This window comes from Pseudopodoces humilis, chromosome 6, assembly GCF_049639895.1.
Source record: "Pseudopodoces humilis isolate 2021_Gansu_Grassland_sample_001 chromosome 6, ASM4963989v1, whole genome shotgun sequence".
In the NCBI taxonomy this organism is placed as follows: domain Eukaryota; kingdom Metazoa; phylum Chordata; class Aves; order Passeriformes; family Paridae; genus Pseudopodoces; species Pseudopodoces humilis.
This window is the reverse complement of record NC_142205.1, coordinates 41,830,218-41,855,825: the sequence shown is the minus strand read 5'-3', so window position 1 is coordinate 41,855,825 and position 25,608 is coordinate 41,830,218. Positions and strand designations below refer to the sequence as shown.

The 25,608-nt window shown below is 39.3% G+C and overlaps 1 protein-coding gene across 3 annotated transcripts; it reads right to left on the bottom strand.

Moving 5' to 3' along the window:
• Positions 1 to 9,146: 9,146 nt before the first annotated feature.
• Positions 9,147 to 24,834, bottom strand: MAP9 (microtubule associated protein 9). 3 transcript variants are annotated; one of them, XM_088056643.1, is made up of 12 exons: positions 24,701 to 24,834; positions 23,768 to 23,885; positions 22,112 to 22,507; positions 20,140 to 20,339; positions 19,182 to 19,240; positions 18,573 to 18,738; positions 18,132 to 18,221; positions 17,299 to 17,457; positions 16,708 to 16,853; positions 15,846 to 15,978; positions 10,327 to 10,438; positions 9,147 to 9,374 (listed from the first exon to the last, which is right to left on the bottom strand). In XM_088056643.1, exons 1-12 carry the CDS (start codon positions 24,734 to 24,736, stop codon positions 9,370 to 9,372), a joined length of 1,620 nt encoding a protein of 539 aa, XP_087912769.1. In that variant the 5' UTR covers positions 24,737 to 24,834; the 3' UTR covers positions 9,147 to 9,369. The 3 variants fall into 3 exon arrangements, with proteins under 3 accessions (XP_087912769.1, XP_087912767.1, XP_087912770.1); XM_088056641.1 differs by having other exon boundaries at positions 9,147 to 10,438; XM_088056644.1 differs by having other exon boundaries at positions 9,147 to 10,438; positions 23,768 to 23,873; positions 24,701 to 24,776.
• Positions 24,835 to 25,608: the final 774 nt, after the last annotated feature.

Genomic DNA, 25,608 nt, shown 5'->3' with positions numbered 1-25,608 from the left:
GCCAAATTTTCCCCAAGACTTTTTGTTCTTGAGTGGATAATTCCAACCAACCTTTTCTCAGCTGTGTTTAGTCCCTTTTCTTTCACCTTTTAATTACAGTAATGTTTTTATCTCAAATTTGTTTTCATGCTTTTGTTTAGGTGCCAGAATTCAACTTTTCTCTTACTTGTTCTGTATTTTCATTTAATTAAATTTTACTTTGTTGCTACATATTTGTTTTTAACTTTTGTGTTTTCATGGCAAATAGTCCCTCTGGCAAGGCTTACTGCAAGAGTTACTGCACCATATCCCTTTCCAAGCATTTGCCAGGTATTTACCGTGGATTGTCTGTCCTTTTCCCATCTGTGTGCATCCTTTTTTTGAAATATAGGAATTGCATTGAAAGTGCACTGAATAGATAACAAATAATAGCAACAGTAATAATAATGATTAGGTTTGTTCAGAGGGAATCTGAGTCTCATTGCCTTTCTGCAATAATATATAAACAATCACTTCCCATCAGGGAAACCTATGTAGAAATACAAGGCTGATGCTAATTACAATGGCCAAATATGCAGCCCTAATGCTGGCAAAAGTGTCCAGAGGAAAAGAATACAGATGGTAGTGGATAGGAAGGACTTGTGACTGCTTTGTGACTCCACTCTTTTCACTGGTGCTGCCTATCCCCCTCCTTAGCAGCCTCTCCTGTTAGACTCCACTCCTCATTCCCTGTGTGCTTCCCACGCTTCCCTGGGTGCTGTCCATTCAGATTTCCTCCTCTCCCAGTGCCTCCCACACCAGGAAAACATCCCAGAGGCAAGTCCAGGAGTGATCAGGATCTGCACCACAAAACTCCAAGCATGAGGAGCGGAACTCAGGGTTAGAGTGCACCTGCAAACACAGTTGAAAAGCTCCCATTATTCCTCAGTTCCCACAACTGGGATATTGGTCAGGAAGCTGCCACAGGTTCCCCATCTTTCGAATTTTCTTTCTAGCGACGCCCTCCTTCCCAAGTTCCTGCTCCTCCTTTACGCATGTGAATCCTCCAGCTACAGCTGAGTGCACAGGACCCCACAAAGCACACTGGGTGATCTCCCCTATCTGTGCTGTTTCCAGGCCGTGAGGCTCCCATGGGAGAGGCAGAGCACGTGTGGGCTTGGCCAGAGGGATTCTCCGGGGTGATGCTGAGCATCAGTGCGCCAGCTGCTTCACCAGACCTTCTCAGCAGCACACTGAAGGCAGCTCCAGACCTCCCAAGTGCTGCTCTGTAAGTCACCACACATGGGCCAGGCTGACCCTCCCTCCCACTTTGAGAAGTGTTTTCAACCAGCTTGGTGCTTGCTAGCAGTGTAGCAAGGACACAGGGCACATTAATACAAGAGATGAGTTATGCTACACCACAAGCCTGTTAGGTGCAGGAGTCAGGGTTTTGGACGCACATCTAGAATATTTTTAATGCAGTAATTAAAGATCTATATTCCCTACTGTTTCCAGCAAGTTTATTTGCTGTAAGACTACAGCAACACCTATTTTTTCATCAGATCAATATAAAGCATGAATGAAGAAAAATAAGCAGTTTCTGATGCCCTACACAAACTCAGTGACAAATATATGTGTGCACTTGTGCTCAAAGGAGATTAGGTTCCCCTGGTCTACCCATACCAAAGCTCCTTTGTAAAGGAAACATTCATTCCAACTTCTCTGTGTGTTACTCCTGTCAAGAACGAGAGCTGAATATCCGTGAGCAGGGTGTCCCTGCAGAATCATGCTGGTAAAAGGAGACCCTCAGGGCAAAAAGCAATTGTCTGCTCGCTGGGGGCAGATGAGGTTGAGTGGGATCCCTTCTGACTGCTCTCCAGGGGCATGGTAATGCACCATCTGTGTCCTGTTGCTGCTACTGCCATTTAATGCAGCCTCCTTCATTAGCTGGCAAAGTGAATCTCAGCTGAAAATCAGCTTCCCAAGGGCAGTGAAGGCAGGAGAGCAGCATTTATCCCATGTTGTAAGGCAACAAAAATAACACATTTCCAAAGCTTTCTCACTTAGAAAAGTAAACTAAGCTATTTTGAGAGTTTCAGTCAAAACAGACGTTCTCTATCCATAATTGAATATGGGATTTGGGTTTACCGAGCTGCCCAAAGTGCTTTGTTCCTCGCTGTGTGAGCACCAGCTGGCAGCAGCACTTAGCCCTGTTTGAGCAGTCACCTGAGAGCTGCCGGCCCTATCTGCCCTGTCAGCCCTGGTCCCTGATCACGCAAGATTTTGTGTAATGGACCGCATGCCATACAACTGAAATATTTATCATAATCATATTTACAAGAGGCTTGGCTCCCAGGAGGGACTGAAGGCCTGAACACACCAGAAGTGAAATAACATGTCATGTAGTTTGTTGGGGCTTTTTTTTTTTTTTTTTTGTGATTGCATTCAAAAAGTTTGGAGACAGACAAAAAACCCTGGTTTGTTGTGGTCAGTGGCCACAAGAAATACTCGAACATGTCTGATGGGAATCATAAAAAAAAGTAACTGAGCAGAAGCAATGCTGATCAGCAGCAGGCTCCACAAAGCCATGTGCCACCTCTCCCTGCTGCCATATTGTTTGCTCTATCCCCATCCATCCCAGAGGACGCAGCAGGGCAGTTATAAATGTGTAATGAATGCTTTTAAGGCTCCCCAGCAGGTGTGCAGCTTGTGAGTCTGTGTTGTGTTCTTATGTAACTATGGGAGAGACAAAAGGGCTATGGAGAGTGGCAGTGGGGAGATGTAGGCAGCAGGACCAGGCAGGAACACAGCTGGTGGCACAGCTGTGGCAGCGCATCCAGCAGCCCCAACTCCAAAAGCAGACTGCCAAAAGTTCCTGCTTCACCTGGAAATTAAAGGCTGTGAAAAAGGTGAAAAGGTAATGTGTTTGGCTAAAACTTTTGCCCATGTGCAGCACTGGGGGCAGATCAAGTGCTGATCACAGGAGGCACCCTGATGTCCATCCTACAACTGTGGTAAGGGATTGTGCTTGTTGGCTTATGAATCACTGTCTGTAAAAGGTGGTGTGTTCTCATGTGATTAGGTGGAGGGGAACTTCAGGCTATGGCTTCGTGGCTATTGCTTGTTGCCTCTTCCCCTAAAACCCTTTAATGCATACTTTACTCAAACACAGTATTTATTCATGGTGATTTAACAGCAAGCCTTGCTTTTTCTCTTGAATATTCTTCTTTGTATTCCAGTGCAATCTAGGCCTCATACAAATGCTACAAATAATGTGTGTGCTTATTCTTAGCTGCCAATTTTGCTAAAGATGAGTAAGACTCACTTATTGCCCACTGAGTATTTTATTGTGGCAACAGCTTATCCATTTTTTAAAGGAATTATATATTTAAACTGATGAAAATAGAGCCTTGCCAGCCATGACTGTAACACATCCTGCTCATAGTAAATCTTGCTGTGGCAAGTGTGGGCAGAAGCTTGTTCAGGGCATTTTCCCAAATATTGTCAGGTCAGAACAGGGACATTAAGCCTTTATGAAAGACTGAAGTCTGCACAAAATCCCACTGGCCAGTCTTGTCCTTACTCTGTTTTACCTGCTGTTGGCGATGAGCTTGGGATGTCATTGCAGCCCTGTGGCATGGCCCCACATAAACTGATGGGTTTTTGGCACAAACTTGATGGCAAAGATGTGCAGAAAATGGCAGCTGGGAACCAGTTCTGGTGGCATCCAGTACAGAGGCTCTGTGACTGGACTGCAGGCTAGCAGACTTCACTTCCTTCCCTCGCAGCAGTACTTTTTTTATTTTTTTTTTACTAATTTTATTAAGCAATTTGTATTTTGCATCCATTCCCATTTCATAATTGTACTTCTACATGTACCTCTGACTGGGAGCGAGAATTTCATATAGACAAAAAACTCTCCCCACTCTTTCTCTTATGAGTGCTCTAACCGTGCACGGGATTATTAAAAAAAATGTCAATGTGAGAAACTGTGAAAGTGAATCACAAAGAGATGAGTGTAAAGGGTATTTGAGTTGCAAATCAGTAGGAAGTCTTTGTGAAACATTTAATGTGCACTTGTTATGCTGAGTCTTCAGCTATTAATCCTGTTCATTTCCTCCTGTAATTGCCCTGATTTATTTGCACATAACCTCTCTTTCTAGTGACACTTAATGATCCAAACCCCTTGAAAACTGGGGGTCATTATCAAGAGCCCTTGCTTTGGATAGGTTACAAATGCATAGACATTTGCAAAGAATATTCCTCCAATGGAGCATTCCTACATTTTATTGATTCACATGAGGAATAGAAACTAAACAGAATGTCAATTTTGTTGCAGTGAAATTTAACAGCTCGATGCACTACCATCTGTTTAAGGGAAAATACGATTCAAGCTGATGTTAGGGTTCAATGCCATAATAATTCTTTGAATTGTACAGCAATACTGATGGCAGATTCATCCTTTGAGCAGATTTATCTCTTTTGGAGGTGCTGTATGACAGCAAGAATGGACAGACTTATTTGGTCTCTTAAGCAGGAAAGATGGGGAATTTGGTACATGGGAAGAAAGGAAGCCAGAGAGAGGATGCTTAAGCACATAGTCAGCAGAAGAGTCGGGGGAAAATCAGCACATTGGCTTTTCTGCTGAAGGCAAGAGCGCAAGCAAGGACAGTAGCTGATGGATTGCGAAACCAACCTGCCAGGAGCTGTTGATACAATTGTACTACAGCTGCTGTTCAGCAAGTGATGCTGCCTTCCTCATTCTCCTTGTGCTTTTGACTAAATCTCTTCTGGAATGGGGAGCTTTCTGTGCCAAGTCATCTTTACATTTTGCTTGCGCAGCATCCAGCATCATGTTCGTAACCACTAATGTTCCTACAAATGATAAATTTAATAAAGACAGTACCGTTTGCTTTTATTTTCTCACTGCTATTCATTTTGCTTGCTGATCTTTTGCAACATAAATCTTTCTGGCTCCCTTTTCACCGAACAGCACAGTTCAGCAGTTAGGCTCAGTGCTCTGCATATCCTCATTATACTTCAGTAGTAGAACTGCTAAGAAGCACAGAGGAATTCAGGGTAGCTAAGAAAGTTTTTTCCCGAAGTCACATTTATTTGCAATGATTCTCTAGATGCTTCTTCAAGAAAGTGAAATAGATAGAGGACAACTAAAATATTTTCCCTTTCTCTAATTTTTTTTTCCTATTGTTTTTCCTTCATTGTTTGGTTAGAAATCAGCATATAGGAATGGGTGTTCAATGCATAACAGCATGCTAAAAGGTGCAAAGAAAAATAAGTTAACCATGGTATTGTTAATATGATGCTCCACCTGGGCATCCCAACAGTTAAATGCTGAAAGTTACTGATGTCATCCTCCTACCATTTGCTGTCATCAAGGACCAGATAAGCAGATGAACATGAATATATATTAATTTTGTATTTCTATTAATGAAAAATGATTAGCATATGATGGGAGTTCTTGCTGCTTCCTTAAATGAAAAATTATATGAAAAAACTTTCTGTTGTCCAAGTCTGAAGCTATCCAGAAATAAAAGCATCACAGAGAAAGAAAATCCATAAATGAAATAGTAGTAAAAAATACTTTGCAGTACTAAAGAATTTTAGTAGAACTTTTCCGCTGAGTATAGGTGCTAAAATGATGTGTTATGTTGAAAACAGCTCAACTGTCTGAATGCAGTTTGCTAGTAAGAGCAGACTTCTCCATGTGCCAGGCTGAAATAATCAGGGAAGAATTTTGCAATTACTTTATTGCCCATTAGGGGAAAATCTAGCTCATAAATGTTACTAAAATCTCGGAATTTTTTCTTTAAAAGCCAATGGGCCAGTAGAAATCTGAGAGTGGAAGTGTTGATGCCCTAAGAGGTGCTTGGGACTTGACCTTAGCTAATGGACAGTTACAGGGATGAACTAGCTTGGGTTGTGAAAGCTGATGGCCTCCTGGCTTCCCTGAGTCTGAGAATGTGGAACTTTTAATCATGTAAGAAGCAGTAAAGGAAATAGAACCAAAACCTTGGCTTGAGGAGGGAAGATGATGGCTTATTTAGGGGTCTGTTTGGCAGGATCTCACAGGAGGCTACCCTGGGAAGTAAAGGGAGCCGGGAGTGCTAGTTGACCTTCACTGACATCCCCATCAAAGAACAAAGAAACTCCATTCTGACACATGTGTAGTCAGGCAAGTGGGGCAGGAAGCCAGCATGCAGGAACAGGCTCTCCTGCTGGAGTTCAGAGGGCAGGCAAGCACAGAGATGGTGGAAAGTACTTGCACCATGGAGCAAGCAGAGAAATTACCCTACATTCACTAAAATATGGAAGTGTTTACTAAAGCCAAAGCTCAGCAAGCTCATATAGGACTCAAAGGGTAACAATAGGTGCTTCTGGAAGTACATGGGCAGAAAGGAAAACGGAATCCTGCTCCTCAGGGGCCAGGTGACTTACTGACACAGGACATGGGAAAAGCTGAGGTGCTTAATGTCCTTTTTTGCCTTTTTTTTTTTTACTAATGAGGTCTAGCCTCAGACACTGAAGCACTGAAGAGAAAGACAGAACAGGGGAGCACTTCAGTTACTTGGACGCAACTAAATCCATGGAGCCAAGCAGGGTGTTTCCCAGGAAGTGGGAGAAGGGGGTAGTGGGAACCTTTAAGGTCAACAAAGGCAAAGTCCTGCATCTGGGGCCAAATTACCTCATGCCAACAGTACAGCCTAAGCCCAGTGGTCAGAAAGCAGCTTTGCAGGAAAGTACCCAGGAATGCCAGAGCAGAAGCAGCAGAGCATAAGCCAGCCATGGGCTCTCACAGCAGGGAATGTCAGTGGCATTGTGGGCTGCTATTAGTAAGAGTGTGCTCAGCAGGTTGATGGAAGGGATTGTTCCCCTCTGTTTGGCATGTGTGACACTGCAGCTGAAAGTGAGACAGTATCTGGAGCATCATGTTCAGTTTTGGGCTCCCCAGTGAAAGAAAGATATAGATGAACTGGAGCAAGTTCAGGTTTTGATGTGCAGCCAGGACTGCCATTGGTGTTCACAGCTCAGAAAAGTCTCTCTCTGTTAGTTTGTTTCAAGTAACTCAGTTAAACACATAATTAACCAAGTGAAGCAAAGCAGTCCATGACATACAGACCAGGTAAGATGATCTCGTATTTTGTGAATATAAAAGAACAAAAAGATACAATGGAAAACAACATACAATTTTTCTTACCCACAATGGGATACTTGAAACAGAAAATTATTTATCATCAGCCTGTGCCTTTAGTGCACCAATAGAGCAACTTCATGCCTAAACTAAATACTTTGGAAAAAAAAACTACATACTAATCATCTTCTAGGTTATTGTTTAAATGAATGTTTACATAGGTGTGTCAGCAAGCATCAGGGGGCTGGAAGAGACAGCTGGAATGCTGTAGAAGCTCACATTCACTGGGATACAGTTCCCACTGAACATCCCATCTACTTGTCATGTTAACAATGATGAAAGAATAACCTGTTCTTAGAGACACTGCCTAGTTAATTTCCATACATTAAAGCTTTAAACAAGGTGTCATGGAGTTACTTTACCTTTAAGAAAGTTTAAGTTGCTGGGAACTGCCTGGAGTCTTTTCTCCTGACCAATTATCGGTCATTGCTGAGAATTGACAGCAGTTTAGGCCATTGAAAAGTGGGATCAACTTGTGAACCCTACCTTAAAGTGTAAAACTAGAGCTCTCTTGGCTCTCTTTGTTTCCTGGCTGGGAAGGGCGGCAGAGCCCCAGGCCTCCCGTTCCCTGCCCAGGCCGTGCGGCCGGGCGGGGACTGGGCTGGGCCCAGCGTCTCCCGGCCGGGAGATGCGGGCCCTGCGGAAAGTTTTCTCCGGGCTCCGGCCGGGCCGGGCCGAGCCGATCTCTGGCTCGGCTGCAGGTTTTTTTTTGCTGTAACTAAATCCACTAGAAACTGCTGAGTGAAGAAAGAGAGAGGCTCTAGACCTGCAGCGGGCTGGGCGCGGCGCCTACACTCTCCAGAGCAGCCATGAGGAACTTTCCATCGCAGACGGCTCCAGCTCCTGCACCGGCCGAGGCCACAGAACTACCTACAACAGCCTGGGCAAGATTTTAACTCTTTCATTTCCCAGATGAGACTTGCGGATTAATCTTTTTATCCAGACAGAGAAAAGAGAGTGATCAACATGAAAAGAGACTTTATAAACTACCAGTGACAGGAAAGAAAAGAAGCTTCAGAAAAGGTAGAGAATTAAGAAGATGCTTTAATTAAGCTGAAATATCTTTCTGTTAAAACTATGGAAATGGACAATAAGGTCTTGAAAACACTCCTTTAATTCATGACAGTAAATAGGGAGGAATAGAGTGTTCAAAGTGTAAATTTTGAGTAAAAAAGTAGAGTAATTATGGTACAGTGAAGTGCTGGAAGATTTGAAGCCTTGAGAGGCAATGAGAAAACTGTTTTCTGGTGAAGCTCACAGAAACAGATGAAGAAGACTTTTTGCCTTTGAATAACTTACCCTTAAAAATCCCATCCCTAGACTCATGGCCCATACACACTTGAGAGTGATGTGAAAATGGGAGGAGTGGGCTCTAATAACAGCAGCTCTGGGCAGCTAACATTAGAGCAATGGAAAACTATAACAAAAATAGTTTTTCTTGTGAGAAACTCCATAAATTAACAGGAAGAAACTTCTGTTTCTCTATGAAGACTGGTGAAAAGACTGTAGCAAGAATTGGGACTGTTTTAACCATCAAAGTTCCAAAGTTTTTGTCTCTTTTGTCATGTGAACAAGGGAATAGTGGGTAGACTGGGGATGAAAAGGTTTTTCTGGAAGTTTATTCTGGTGCTCTTATTGTAGTTTGTCAATAAACTTTTCTTTTTTTTTCAAGTTTTATGCCTGTTTTGCTCTTGTTCTAATCCATATCTCACAGCAAGAAATAAGTAATTTTCTTAGTTATTGGTTTAAAACCACGACACAAGGATTTGTATCCTAAACTCCAATGACAATATTGAGGCTATTGTACTAAAATATACTTTATTAAATACAAAATATTTTCCCTCTGTCATCAATAAATATATAGATAGTATCTATACAGAAATATGTATATTCTTATACATTAATGTACATATGCTTATATTTTTCAGCTCTAATTCTTCTATAACATTTGTGTTATGCTGTGACATGTCCAGATTTTTACAATGTAATTGTAAATTACATAAATTAATTAATGTAATATTAATAAATTTTATTATAAAAGTCAAATACATCAACTCTTTTCCCTTGTCTACAGACTTCAGTATATTTTCTAATTGAGAAGTTGTGAATTTGTGAGCTACTCCTCATGAGCTCTGAAAGACGCTCACTCCTCTGAAAGATGTCACCAACATCTTGTCACTTCTGTCTTCTGTCAAAACCTTCTAGCCTGTTACAGAAAGACTTAACATCAGTAAGGATGCAGCATTCAGTTAAGGAACAGGCACCTTACACACTCTTTCTGATCTCTGCCACTAATTCTACCACACTTTTCATTTCCATCCCTCAAGTACAGCCTGTCAGCATAGGGACCTTCCTTGCTTCCTCTAGTTGGACACTGGAAAAATAAAGATCCAGATGATCCCTTTCTCATAGGCTGCCTTGTCCCAGACTCTCCAGGTCTGCTGTACAATAAACTCTGGTGCCTCCTACAAATTTCATCTTCCTGTGATACTATAGCTGGAGTTTCTTAATAGACTAAACCCAAACTCAAGGCTCCAGATACTAAAAGCCCAGAGCACCAATGATGCACACCACCACCCCAATTTGAAGGCCTACAGTAAGAAATTCAGTATTTTCTCATAAAACCCAGGTGTGCCAGTTTTGAATTGGCAATGTTTCATTCTGCTGGGGCTGCAGTTCCTCATCTCTCCTGCTGCTGTCTGTAATTTTACTCTACCTCTTATGTGCTCTTATGTGGGCCACTGAAGCTGCTCTGGATGGGCATCTTTTCAGCTTCTTCAAGAATTAACTCCTCAAAGAGTGTGGTCTCATAACTTAAAAAAAAAAACATTCTGCTACTTATTGGGTGAAAAAAAAATACCAGAGTCCAGATTTATGTATTCTGGACATAAATTTTCACCAAAATGGTATGACATAGCACAGAATTTAGCAAAACTAATTTAAATGCGGAATTAGAAAAATTGTTATGTTTTCTAAAGCAATGCAAATGAGTAACAGGTTTATTTAAACTGCAGAGATCAAATAAACTAAAAAGAAAGAATGCAGCACCTATAATGGATTCAGTGAAAATCAGATGATAACAAAAGAGTTACTGGCTATTGACAGAACTTTGTAGACTATCTGTTCTTCTGGAAGGCAATAAATTGCTCAGTAATTACTAGAATATGTGACTTTCCCAGGTGGTCTCCAGGGAGGACTCATTTCATTCCCATGGACAGCCTGCAACTTCTTTCGGTTCTTCTCAAGTTGTTCTCTCCTCATTTTGTTTTCCTGAGAATAAAAAGATGTGTGAATAAAAGCCCAAACGAGAACCACCTGCCTCACCCCCCAACAACAATTCTACTAACAGAAAAGTTACAATTATTGCTATGCCTTTCTTGTGTAAAATGAAAAGAAAACATGCAATGGAAATTTGCCATTTGGAGCTCGACACATCCCTTTTAGAGGCTTAGTCACAGACATTGCACAGTGCAATACAAAAGGCTGCAAACTGGGTGTCATTTACAATTACGGTGACTGTCTCAAGGATGGGCTGGGTTCATGTACTGTCTAAACAAATAGCCCAACAGATAGGTACTGAATTGGTATTGTATGTAATTAATCTCATATTAATTACTTGTTGTCCTTAAGAGGACACCTAAATCACAATGCAAAATACATTGTTCTCATATAATGGGAACATTGATGCATCATTGTAACTTTCTGTGCTTATTAAATCACACTTGCCATGTACTAGAACAAACTGGTAATTAAACAATTTAATTTTAAACAAAGATCTATTTAACTTATGTTATAAGCACTGCAAGCTTCTAATTCTATTTGCTATTGTTTCAAACAGCAGTGGCACAATTAGGATGATGAGAGATAAGCAAGATACTTGCAACACTTTTTTGTCTCATTAACTAATGATTTGCAAGAGACCTGTCATTCAAAAATTAAATTGCAATAATTTATAATTATTTTTGAATTTCTAATCAGTTCTGTTTTACATAAAATTCTTCTTTCCAAAGATGACTGCCATTTCACCCTCAAGAGCAGCAGCATCTAAAGGTGCATTTGCATTAGCAATTTAGTAGACTGGTAAGCTCTCTATGGGTGCAAGTTTTCCTTGTCATCGCACTTGCAGGTTGGTGGTACATACGGGTGTACACTTCTTCCTGAGTAGTTTTTCTCTTGGTGGAACCAAGGTTGACATTATAGACCAGCATATAATTTACTGTTACTCTCACATAACCCATGATCCTATTCCTCTGATGGACACTGTATATCCACAAATTCCCAAGATGCTGGCAGTGTTTTCCTGTTCATATGTGAACAGGGAAATAGTGAGGTAATTGTGGCTGAGGGAATAGACTGGAAAATGGGTGCGGAAGCATTACCATAAAAAAGGGAGACTGAGTCAAGTTTTACACATATATATACTATATACTATATATATTTATTACTATATATATATATATATATATATATATATATATATATAGTAATATATATATATTACTATATATAGTAATCAAACTACTAATGTGTCCAAAAACTGTAAAAAGCAAAGCAACACACTGAAATATCAACCCCATCATTATGATTTTCATCTGTGCCCTTCAGCTCTTTGTCAAAATAAATCTGAAGATCCAAGTCAGGAACACCAGTCTGGCTAAACAGGCACACAATAATTTCATGTCGTTACTAGTAAGGCTGATTAAAAGCAAGGCAAGGTTTGCACAGAAAAGGAATGCCCTTTGCTAAAATAAACAATACAGATTTCATCACAGTCTAATAAAAAATACTATCTCTCTGTACAAACTGTATCTTTTTGGATCACATGGAGAAATTGAGACAAGCTAGGGTTGCAGCACTGTGACATTCTGACTCTTTTCATCCTTCACTTTTGCCTTCTTTTTCCTTCCATAGAGATTTTGTCAGATGAACACAACTAGTGGCTTTGGGTCTTTAGAACAAATTCAAGATATTCTAAAATTCTTGAAGGGAACTGTTTAGAGAAAAGTAGTCTGCATTATCAGTGATATTTTTCAAAAAAAGATTTCAAGGTATGTCAAACACTACAGATGAGCTTGGAAAGAATATGCTCTAAAGGAAGACATTTATGACAGATGCTCCTGTGTCTCTAATCATAGAATTATATTGTACAAGGATATATATATATATGCCATCAGGACAGGCAAGTGAATACTCATTAAAAATAAGACTTACTGCAGCAGCATTGCAAGCATCAGAGAGACTGCAAGAAATGTGCATATTTTATATTTATCGAGCACTCTCTGCTGAACATATGTTGCACAATAGACTCAAGTATTAAAAACCACAACCAAAAATAAAGCATACACCCACCCACAAAAGGAACGAAAGTTGCTTTGGATTTTTAAACTGTGCTTCAGTTTTGAATGTTTGGGTTTGAAGATCCAATTTTCATTAATGAATCCCAGTGGCAAAGAAAGAGTCTTGAGTTAATTTAACTTATTTTAAAAGATTAAATTTGAAGTGAAGATCTACTGGACTCCTCCCTGTCTTCAGCACACACAAAGTTGTTTGTTCTTGTCCTAACTACAGTGCAAATTCTCACAAGACATAACTGATAAATGTTCCATAGAATAATAAACAAGATGTTATTTGCACTAGTTGAAGAAGAGTAAAAGAAACAGTGAAAGATTAAATCAGTAACTGTATCTTGTCTTACACTAGATCAACTCAACTGTGTAGCTTGATTTCTGTGGAAGTTTCCTACTCAATAATCTAGTACAATGAATACATTTTTCACTTATCAAATTCTTTAGCAGTATGACTGTCACATAGAAACTGAATTTTACATATTACAGAAGACTGACAACATTTAAGAGAAATAACAATAGCAGCCTTATTTCTAACCTACTGCAATGACAGACCATGAAAATTGCAATATAGAAAGTATTTTCAGAGATATCTTATTAAACAACATGAAATTAGTAACCCACTTCAGGTATTTCTAACACAGAAAAGCAACAAATCCATGGGACTTATCCAGTACATCCTTTCTTGATGTTTTTAAACAGCTTTAGAATGACAAAAATAGATATTGCACATGCTCAAATTCAAGGTAAAATGTCAGCCTTCTTCTAAGGCTTTCAACATTACTATGTTGGTCTTTGAGAACTATTTGAGAGCGGCCCTAATTCCCAGAAGCTCATGGTAGGCTGACATTTATCACAGAAAATGGACAACATAACTCATCTATCCACAGTAAATAGGTATCAAGATTAGTATCTCAGAAATAATGGAAACTAAACTGATTTGTCATTATAAACTTTCTTCGTGATTCTTATCCACATTCCACTGCTCAGAATAGGTGCATGTCAATGACAAGAGTCAGACACTGGTATTATGCAGTAGTAAAAAATGATCATTTATCAAGTTAGATTGGCTTGAAGAGTTCTTGGTGACTAGCAAGAAGCAAATGATAGGAAAGAAACAAAATAATCAGAAGCTTGAATTTCCAGGTAATACTAAAGCATCTCACCTCAAGATTATCCTTTTCATGTCACTATTTTACAAGTGTTAATAGCCTTTTCCAGGGAATTTATTTCCAGGCTTAAAGAGTAATCTTCTCTATGCATTTATGCTATCAAACATTCACACAATTACCTCCAAAAGCAGAAGTTACAGAATTTCCATTAACATAAGAGCAGAATGTTTCTTCTATTTTAGAAGAACTACAATGAGATTTTTATGTCTGTTTTATCCACGCATTGTGATCAACACCTGTTTCAGGAAACCTGAGGATGAATTTACACATTTATTTCTGTTGAATGAAAACATATTAGAATACTTCCCACTATATGACTCCCATTTTATTTCCCTTAAAAAATAATCCTGTTAGTTGAAAGAATACTCTTAAAAGGCTTCCAAATTCTGCCCTCAGATCTGATGCCTATCTTCTTGCAGGCAGGTGTCATCTGAGCTCCCCAGGTAATAAAATGACAACTTTACAGTGTTTCTCTCCTGCAGTTCACTACTGGTCTGTATTTTTTCTGTAACTGTACAAAATGAGACAATATAAAAACTATAACAGAGCTATCTCCCAATATGCTTTCTCAATTAAAGGTGTGTAAGTTGCAAAGAGACAGCACAAACTCTGAAAGTAAAAATGTGAAGACTGGGCACGAGACACATCAGTCAACACTTACACACAGACACAGAAAACGGGATCATTGTAGAGGTACCTCTGCCAAACACTTCAGTACTTATCCCATCCTACAATTGCTTATTTCTCATGTAAGCACATGTGTATCCAGTGAGATCTGGTCATTCCCCCCAACTACTAAAATTTTTATTAATAATCCCACTGAAGTGATGACCTCAGGAATTTACACACAATTTGTAGAGGGGAGTATTGTGCTAGGCAGCATCTTTCACTCCCCCAAAAAAAGAGGTATTTTTTTACCTTCATACAGAGTCCAGGATAGCAAGGAAGTCAAATGTACAATGAAAAGTAACATTCTTGCTTTGGTACAACTAAGCTGATTAAGATAGTCTCGGTAAGCAGAGCATGCCAGGGTAGTGCATTAGTTAAAATTCTTATCAGTGATTACAGAAGTGAGAGGTATTTCAGTAGGGGACCAGATCAAACATCTTAAAAGATCTAAATCTAAGACTAAAAAAGTTTGGAAACAGAGAGAAGGGAAAACATGCAGGCTGTGTATTTTTGAGTTAGCCAAGTAAAGGATGATTGTCCTCTCTAAATCTGTCCCACACCTGTACAGCTGCCTGACTCATTTCTCACCTACTTGCCTCTCTGTCCTGAAAAAAAAAAAAATAAAATTAAGCTATTGACAGTAAAGAGGAATTCCTGTAAGGACCTTAATCCAGCTGGGTTTCAAGATTCCATTCTTAAAAATGGCAACAGAGATCACATGTACAAGACATGCCTGAAATTACATGGAAGAGACTATAGAAGAGACACTTTCTAACTGAAAGGCTCTGTCACAGGGTCGGGAATTGAAACAAGTTCTTCTTTAACTGGCAAGTCACATACCTCTAAGAAAATAACATGCTAAGAATATTAGTGATCTCTCTTCTAGTTCGTATTTCTGCAGCAAGGAAAAAAACCCTGCCTTATTGTTGGGACTACAGTACTGGATTAATTTACTACTTTACAACTGGGACACTGCTGTGAGAAAAATATAATTGTGAGCATCAGACTTCCACCCTTTCTCACAGATGGAAATCATAGTGAACCTCATTAAAAGTGCTTTTATCAGTTGTGAGGTATCCAAGTCTCCATTCTCAACACTTCTTGAATGTACACACACTGACTGTTGCAGATGGCAATGCTGTTTGACTTTGCAGGTTTTGTGCTCTGGCTAATTGACCCTTCAGAGATGGTTGCTCCTGATATGGAATGGCAAAAATTTAAGACTAATGGAAATTGAAAGCTCTATGACATGTAGGTAGGGAGAATACATTTTCCATGCATGCCAGGTATCAAGTGCACCATACTCAAGCAACGTTTTGCTCACAAATTCTGGGGGACAAGCAATGTAATGTTGCCACCACCTGGCCTCTCCCATAACAGCACAACACCCAACGAGTATTACGATACTCAAGTGCTCACACTCATTACTACATCAAACGTCTTTGTTTTAACAAAATAAAAAAAAAACCCAAAAAGCCCAACCAAACATACCAGCCATCTTTCATATTCCTCCACAGCCTTTTCTCTTTTTTCTTCCTTCTTTGCCTGTTGCATTGCTTGCTTTCTTTTCTCTAGGAATTTTTCTACTTTCTTCTTTTTTATATATTCTTCCTTCTTTTTATTCCTGCACAGTGAGAGGGAGGAGCAAGAGGTCATCATGTACAGACTAAAAGCTGCATCTGTGATCAATTAGGAAAACTGAGTCAAAATACGTATTTTACACTTTTATTAAAAGATGGAGAATGTGTATTTAAAATCTTCCATGTCCATTTTTATACCTCACCAATGCATAAATTAATCTACTACTCTATCTATTATGGCATCACCTTTACTGTACTTTGTTCTCCCTTATTTAGTATCAAAAAAAAAAATCATTCTGAACTTCTATAGGAAACTATAAGTTGTGCATTGTCTGTGAGTACTCTTGGCTTGTAAAAATAATATGGAATATCTCCAGCAGATACATCTCATTTCCTTCTCCCTGCATCTGCACTCCTACATTGTATTCCATGAAACCTTAAAAGATTTACCTTCCTTCCTATGGCTTAGTAATGAAGCATGAAAATAACCACGTAAGACACAATACTACTCAATGAATTTTCTCATTTGCAGTATCTCTGCCTGGGTTTAGTTAATATCCTCTTGGGGAGGAAAGCAACTAAATTAATAAACTGAAGGGAGCTGCACAGCTTGTTTTCACTGTTAGACTTTGCCTCCATTGGGAATGAAGAGTCTGATCCCAGCATTCCATTGTCATCCAATTACAAGCACATCAAGTATTCACAGAAGACCTGTTACGTTTATAAGCAATGATTTTGGAAGCTCTGATATGACAAACACAGTGGAGAAGTACCATTTTTCAACTGCTGATACACTGACTTTACTCTTCTCTGCAACTAGGTCCTCTTCTATCTTCTTCCTCATTCTTTCAGACTGTTTTTCCTTCCTGCTTTGCTCTCTTAAATATTCCACTTTTCTTTCTTGCCATTTTTTGAATGCCTAAAGACAACCACAGATCCATGAGAAATCTTACCTGTCACCTTTCTGTCAATACTCCATAAATCTATTCTCCATTATTACTTTTTGTAATTTCTACACATTCTAATTTTAGAATATTTGCTTGTAGAATTGCTCAGAAGTATCACTATACCTAAAAATAATCTTATTTTTGCAGTAGGTAACAGTTAATTTCTAATATATTTGTATAAATTTATTTTACACTCAGTTAATAGACTCCAAATATGTGCAGTCTGTTTGTCTGTAAAGTGTAAACATTACATATTTCTGACAGAACAAAACCTAATACAAGCTTCCTTCAAAACCTAGCCATGTCTAGATTTAAGATTCTAGCTCATTTCTATCTCTTTCTGGATTAATCAAAATTATTTTTTACCATCTCCTGAACCACATTCAAATACACATTTATGTACATATTTCACATCACCGCTTGTGCTGCTTCTGTTTTTTCCTTAGTCTGTTCTGGTTTCTTTTCCTCAAGTTCTGCAAGCTTTTTTTTTTCACTTAACTTCTTTGCTTCTTGCTCTTTCTTTTTTTTCCAGGCTTCATAACATGCAATTGATTCTTCTCTTTTAAGTGCTTCTTTCTAGATTGGAAATAAAAGCCTACATTTAAATCAATTTCAGTATAAAATTCTAAATGAAATAGTACGCTTTAAACTTATGGCTAAATGGAGCAATAAAGAAACAGAAATTGATTTCCTGATAACATTACAAGTATTACAATTAAATTTAAAGCATATATAGTGGTTTTTTTCTATTCCCATTTTTAATTTAATTGAATGACACGAGCTACTGCCAAGTATATGTAGAAGAATAAGAAATACATGTTAAGTACTTAGAAGTGAAACATACAAAATACTTAAAAGCCGAATCAAAGAATGATACTATTCAAGGTAAGAGTCCTCTGTAGGTAAGCATCTCTCGAGGAAGGGAGTGAATGCCTCATGTTCTCATGCACAAAACAAAACTTAGCACTTTAAGAGCTGAGTATCCCAAGGTCTTTGTAAACTAACCTGAAAATTAACCTAGGAAGCACGATTCTAACAAACCTTATGTAAACGTGTAGGGAAGCATTGGAAAGACACAGTTTGCCACAAACCCAACAAGCAGGAGATGCTATTTATTGTTTCACATCACCTTGTGCTATTTGGAGACAACCAGGTACATTACAAAAGCAGAGGGAAGCACTTAGGAGGGAAGCACACTTCAAAGAATCATAGTTTGTAAACTTCTTTTTAAAAAAATAATGCAAACAAACCTTTTCAGTATTGTTCCTAAGAATTTCAGCTTTCTCCTTTTCACTTCTCTTTAATTCCAGCAGAAGGAGATTTTTCTTTTCCAACCAGTTCTGTAAGAATCATTAAAGTATTTTTAAAGTCCTCTTAAGATAAAGGAAATAGCAGAACCAATATAATGGCCACCAAAATTACTCTTAGCTCTTCCATGTGCTAGTTAAATAGCATCCCCTGTGGAAAACTAAGCTGTCATCACACAAACATTGTGATCAAAAAAATCTAAGATCCTGAAATCACAGCTACAAAATCTAACCAACAGAATGAAAGGATTACAATACCTGTAAGCCAGTGAAAGGAAAATAGTAAAAAATATTGATTTCAAGAAAATATGAGGTGTTAACCCCTGTATCAGGACCTTTACACGCACAATTCTGTTTGTTGGTTTGTTAATTTTTTAAATCTACCTGATAAACAGCTGCCCTTAAATTATCTACTTTGTTGAATTCTGGACTTTTCATCTGCATGCGTTTATCCTCCAACACCTTTAATGATCCCAGATAATGAGATGAAACAGGTGAAGTTGATGGAACAGTTTTCCCCTTTCTCTTTAAATGTGCAAAAGTTGTAGACCTAGGAAAATACCAGGACAAAAACACATTAATGACCTTTCTATTTACTGTAGCTCATAAAAAGTAGTGATCTTATTTCAGTGCATACCAAAAGTTACTGTGTTTTGGGTTTTTTTTAATATGCATTTGGCTGGGGACTGGGAAAAGGAAAAGGAGAAAGAATTTACCTCTTTTAAGTTCAAATTACTTACACTTACAGCTTAGAGCCTGTAAAGACTCCAGTAACACACCCATCACTGGCAAAAGATTTGGGAGTCAGATCTGCCATAAACCTGAGCAAGGGTCATAACAACATGCCACATGCACTAAACTGTTTTCCACAGATGGTCAGAGATTGTCAGCAGCAAAGACAATGCTGACAGAAAATGAGAGGGGAGCAGCACTGTCGGGGTGCTTACAGGCATCCTAAATAGCTCAGAACAATACTCTGCATTCTTTTCTCACCTGTCAGATAAAGAAGCCTTTGGGTTTTCTAGAACTCTCTCCTTTGTTTCACTTAGTTTCTAAGAAATAGACAGAAAAAGTAAAGTTATAGAGTCTCTTAAGCAAAAGACCAGGATGAAACAGGTTTTTACAAGCTAACAATGACAGTGAGAATTGGACTCAGCCCATATGAGTCCCTTCCAAGTCAAGATATTTGATGGTCTTATGATATAAAAACAGGCAAGAAAGACACCCTAATAAAGAGAGAGTATAGTACAGGGTAAGAAAGTAAGGAGAGAAAAAAACAAAACAAAATGAACAAAAGCCCCCAAACCAACCAATCGACCAAACGACCAATCGTCCAACCAATCAACCAACCAAATTTTCAGAATGCCTGTATCATTTTGGAAAGGCAGCTAGGAATGTTCATTTGTATTATTTAAAAATACAGTCAATAGTTTAGAAATAATAAAAAGTAAAAAGAACACAACCGATTTATTCTATAAACACTGTTTTAAGTATTTTGAATACTTAGCTTTAATATGTATCAACGTATTTTATATGTATCTATGTATTTTCCTTTTAGGATAAGGCATTATCCTAAGATTTGCATCTTAGCCATTATTCAGGTCACACATGGATTCCATCCTCTGCCAAAACACACTGCTCATTGCTATTCAGCTATCCTCACAACAGAGATTTGACATTTTCACTTTGAGAAGGGTGCTTTCTTAAGGCTGGAAAACACATTTCAATACCTTTATCTGACTTAAATAATTTGTGGAAAAGGTATTCCTTACATCTTTCATAAAGCTATACAGAATTTATAAAAGCCTTGGCTCTAGAAACCAGATATAAATTGTCAGCTTTCCAGTGTTCTACACACTTAAGATACCAACAGCAACTTTACAAAACTCTCCCCTCCTCTGTTCTTCTAGGACATTGTTACAAACAATGGTAAACTGTGTATGAGCAATACCTTGACAGAGCTCTTGGATGTGTTCTTTGCCTCTCCATGCTCAGACTGATCATTCACTGATACCTCCTGCATTTTATCAGTTATTATTTGCCCTTCTGCTATTTTCATCATTCCATCTGAACTGTCAACAGAAGGGGATTGCCTACCATTGTCCTCCAGTTTCAACTCACTGGTGTTGCCAGTCTTCTTCTGATCTTGATCTAAAGGAAAAAAAAAGATTGCAAGGACACATTAAAAAGAACTTCATTGTTTTTGAGTATTGTTTTTTTCTGAATAAAATGTATTTCTAGAAAAACCATCCATCTGTGAAAGCTGTTATTAAATTTCATATAATATAATGTATTTTCTGTATGCCTCCTTCTAAGAACTAAGAACTCATAAGAATAGTATTCATCTCTATTTTCATGTAAAACTGGAGTAGCAACTGAAGTTTGAACTAATGTTAGAGAATGCGAGAGCAAAACAAAGGCAAAATTTTCCATCTGACTTATGTGGCTCTGGTGCCAAAAGCAAAACCAAAACCAAGAGTCACTGCAGTCACAGCAAGAGCTCTTCTGACATCCAGCAAACTTCTAATGAAGTATGCCAGTTAACACTCTGGGTAGCAAATGCTGTTTCCATTGTGTAGGTGTGGGACACGAGTGAATAATTAAAAATTCTGCAGTGCGGATTTAAAAAAAACATCACCTCAATCTGAATGTATGCCTAAGTGGTGAAATTTTTATTTATGAAACACTTTACTAATAAGACCTAAAAAACATTTTAATCATATTTCAACTGCCAGTAATGCAGCAATCTAAATTTGTAAAACAATTCAGACACAAGTCAAAAATGCTCCAGTAAAACCAAATTAGAAGTCTTCCACAAATTTCCAATAGAATTCTTCAGGAAAATAAAATTTTCGGATGACAAATTAACTCCCAATTACCTGAAGAAAGGAACATTAATGCCCACAATCAAAGAAATTTAACCTAAATTTACAGTGATGAAGGTAAATTCAAGGTGACAAGCATATGGAATTCTTTGAATTTTAACCAATACTGCAGTGTCTCACTGCACTACTTTGATTCACATGAAGAAAAGCAGTTCAACCTCTTTTCTGCCAGTCTAAAACTACACAGGCACACCAGCCAGGAAAGAGATGTCTGCACATTCAAATACCTAGCATTTTGGTGCCATCATGTGGAAAAATGAAGCTGCTACCTTTAATCATGCTCTACCAATTGCAAAGTTGTAATCTTCCCTTACAGGTAATGAATGAACAGTCATAAACTTAACATCAAACAGGACAAATTCCTCTCATATTAGGGATTAGATAAAAAATATTAAGTCTTTTGGCACATACAGTCAATTAGCAGAATTCCAAAACCTGCTTTGTATATTAAAAATAAATTAGCTATTCCTGTAATGAAATATTCAAGTTTGGGAGGTTTATGTGTTTGACTATACATCCAAAGTGTGTCAGTATCTTCAAAGTAAAAGATCATCTGAAGTTTTAACTTTGAAATAATGAGACATCTACCATTCATAAATGTTTTGGGTACAGCTCATGTTCTGTTACATTACAGCTTCACCTGATCATGGAAAAGGAGTTTTGTGACCTTTCCATTAAAGGGTACGTGGGTACTGTGGATGCTGTGTGAATACAGCTTTCTGTGCCATGCACACACTCAGGAGGCATCTTGGCAGCCCCCTCACCCCTTCCATGCACATGCACTGGAGAGCTGGACTTTAGGGACCTAAACAGCTGGTTTTCATCTTCTGAAAGGAAAAGGCAAACAAGAACCTCCTGCTCTTGGCCCACACTGGTTCAGTTTACCCCCTGGCATACAGAAGTTGTATATTTCTACAAGCTTTGGCTTTCCAAGGCAAAGCAGACGATTGCTAACACAGAAAATAACCCAAATTAAAACACTTTAAAATACTTGTAACATGGCTAAGCAACAACAACATTAAAATATTTTCTTTTCACCTGATGCTGAACCATTTCCTTTTTTGTGCATCCGAGGCTTTGCTTTTAGTTGGTTTTCCTCTTGATTTCTCTTTTTATGTAGCTCATTAATAGGCAAGTCATTACTTTCACTATTATCATGCAGTACTTCATTATTTTTTCTGTCATTATCCTCATTTTGATCTTCCACACATCCTTCTTCATCATATTTTCTGTCATTCTGTATGCTTTCACCTTCTAAAACCATTATCTGCTGAAGCCTCTTTTCATGAAAGGATAAATTCAAGTCATCAGCAGCTTCGTTTTCCAAATCTACCACGTTTTGTGAAGTATCATCATTCAAGAGAGGACTCCCAGCAACAGATCTCTCAGTGCTTGCAGAACCTGAATTACTTTCAGCAACTTCTTTCCCAACATCTGCAAAGAGTGCATTACCAACTTGCATTTGATACAAGTGGAAGAAAAATAAACCACAGAACCTATATCTTCTACAACCTAACACTATTTTTCATGTAACACCCTCCAGACTTTATTTACTGAGCATTTCACTTTATGTGCCTCTGATCTCTGCAAAGCCACCAAACTACAGCCTTATTGTACTTCCTTTCCTGTCATCTATTTTCATGGACCCAATCCAAAGAAAAAAATTTACTCACTAATTCTTTTCTGCCAGACAATTTAAAGCCCTTCTAAAAAACTATGTGTCAATGCCATAGGAAGTAGAAGCAAGTCATCAACCACAAAGCCAGGCATGTTTAGTATTAAAAGCCATCCTCCCTTCCCATCTCTTCACTTCTGCCCCATTTAAAGTCCACTAGAAGATACTCAAAGGAGTGATCTTCTACAATGCTAAGGTTCACATGTTTAACAAAAATATTTATCTTCCTCTAGTCTGTTATTGCTAACTGACCTAATTTCAGAGTTCAAATGCTTGAGGAAGGTGACAAAAGAATGTCATAATAGTAGACTAATGCATTTAATGCTGGAGAGCTTCTTTTCCTAAATTTTGTCAGCAAAAGGAAATCAAAGAATCCCTCCAACTGTTATCAGATGTTTTATATGTGAATAAAAAACAGGTAAAGGAGATCCTTTTAAAAATACAAGATCGTATTTAACATATTTAACATATTTAACTATTTTTCTTAAAATTTAGTGTCATGCCAGCAGGAAGAAAAGTCATTTGGCCAATGCTTGTAATTTGGCCAAACAAAAATCTAATGCATCCTGCTCCAAAAAAACCCAGCCAGATCAAACCTATTCCTGGCTTATGTACATTGCCAGGCAAGTGTGCTCTGCAGTGTGTCCTGCAGCCCTTATCACTGATTGTCCAGACTGGGAAACCAGTACAAAAAAAAGCATTGCCTTTCTCTCTGCCCATGTCTACTTTCATTTACAGTACTGTGCACTACTGTCTCATCCAGCAAACAAGATGGCTAAGGAGGGTAACTGGGCACCACAAAGATAGGAACCAGTACAGACAGCATGCCGTCTAGCAGGCACCTCCACTAATTTCATTGCAGATTTTGCTGCTAACTTGGCAGAGGAAGACTCTGTGATTTAGAAGCTGTTAAAATGTGAAATCTTGGAACACTAAATTGTATTGACACATAAAGATTCTCTAGGATTTAGTAAAGGGTTAAGAAAGGGAAGAAAACAAGGAAAAATATTTTGTTTTACCATTTAACATGCCATCTTCATCACTTTCAAAATCGTCGGAATATTCAACTTTTTCCTTTCTTGTTGCATAATCAGAAATTGCTTCCTGTAGCTCATCCTGAAATGGCTTCAAAAGTAACTTTTACAAAAAAGGCAGGATTCACTTGTTCAAGTTCAGCAGTAATTCTCCCCTCCCACAAATACGTAAGTAAAACTGAGCAACAGAGGTAAGCCCATTTAATTGACAATTATTCTGAAGCATACTGCATCCATTCTATCTCCATTCCCCTAACATATATACATCAAAAAGTCCCCAAACCTCCATGTATTTATTTATATTCTTCATAAGAAATGTATTTAACAAACCACTAATGATGTATCATCATGTGACACTTCTCTTTTGTATGTTTTGATCGGCAAGAGCACAAGAGGAGGGTTTGTGAGAGAAGGTGAGTACGGACGAGCTCCTCACTGCCGCAGGACAGGAGCCTGAAGCAGGTGGCAGGTCCAAACCAATGGAAGAACACATATTTTGGACACTCTGCTGCAGGACATCACGGACACAACACATTTACATGATTCTGACTGGCCCTTAATTATAGACTGTAAACACATAGAGAAATGCACCAGTATCTCCAGATTCCAGACCCGACCCACAAACCACGAGGAGCAGTGGTTCCTCACGGGCCTTGGGCTCCTCCCGAGGCACCTGCTGGTGGCCAGGCTGCTCCTTCAGCCCGGCTGTCAGGAACGGGCCAGCCGAGGGCAGCCTGCTTGCCCGCTTTCATTTCGAAAGCAGCGCGGATTTCTGTGGGTGTGCTGCCTCTAACAGCGAATTAACGTATTCCCAAAGGCAGAAATCTGCTCGCAGGCCCCGTTCCCCAGCGTTGGCCGTACCCTGCCCCTGCCCGTGCCCGTGCCCCTGGCCCTGCCCCGGCCGCCGCCGCCGCTCACCTGCAGCCCGCAGTCGGCGGTGCCTCCCCCCGACATGGCGGAGGTGTCTCGAGCCCTCCGAAAGCCCTGGCAAAGAGCCTCGGGAAAAATCCCCGGCGGAGAGCCTAGAGAAGGCGCTCCAGGAAAGAGCCCCGGGAAGGAGCCCCGGGAAAGAGCCCCGGGCCGGGCCTAGTCGCGCCCGGTCCCGCCCGTCGCCCGGCAACGGCCGCGCCGGCGATCGCCTGCGTTAGTCGGGAATCGCTTCATGTCGCCGCAGCGCCACTTCCTCAGCCGGGCCAAAGCCGCGCCGCCAGGATTTATTATTTGTGCCAGTGCCCTGCCAGGATTTATTATCGGTGTTCCTATCCTGCAAATAACCCTGTTCCCACAAGGAGCACATCCCTACATCCATGACACTCGTACCAGGGCTGACACACCTTGGTCGACCCCACCCTTGCGGTCAGGTAATTGTCCAAAACCTTCCTACATGGGATGTGAGCGCTTTCCGTAAGAAACGCACTCATTTTAATGCTTTCTGGAATACAGGTATCATAGCATCTGTGATAAAACCAGTTTAAATCAGATTTTAGGCATGGAGAAATTATAGTGGTATAGAAATAAATCACCTGGTGCTTGCACCTCCTAATATTCCAATTTTTATTTCCCCAAAAAGTGGTTGTGCGATCCACCTGGCAAGCACCTTTCTCCCGGTGAGCGGACACTTTGCCAAGCAGCACACGTTCCCGCAGAGCTGGTGTCCTAGAGGTCATCTGTCCCCAGTATGGGCCACTATGAAGGCACCTGAATTCCACGGTGCTCTGGGAATACCAATCTTGTGCATCAAAGGAAATCTGTACACTTCAGGACCAGGTACAGACATTTCTTCCTCCAGTTTAAATGCTTCTGATCTTGCCTTCCTAAAATAAGAC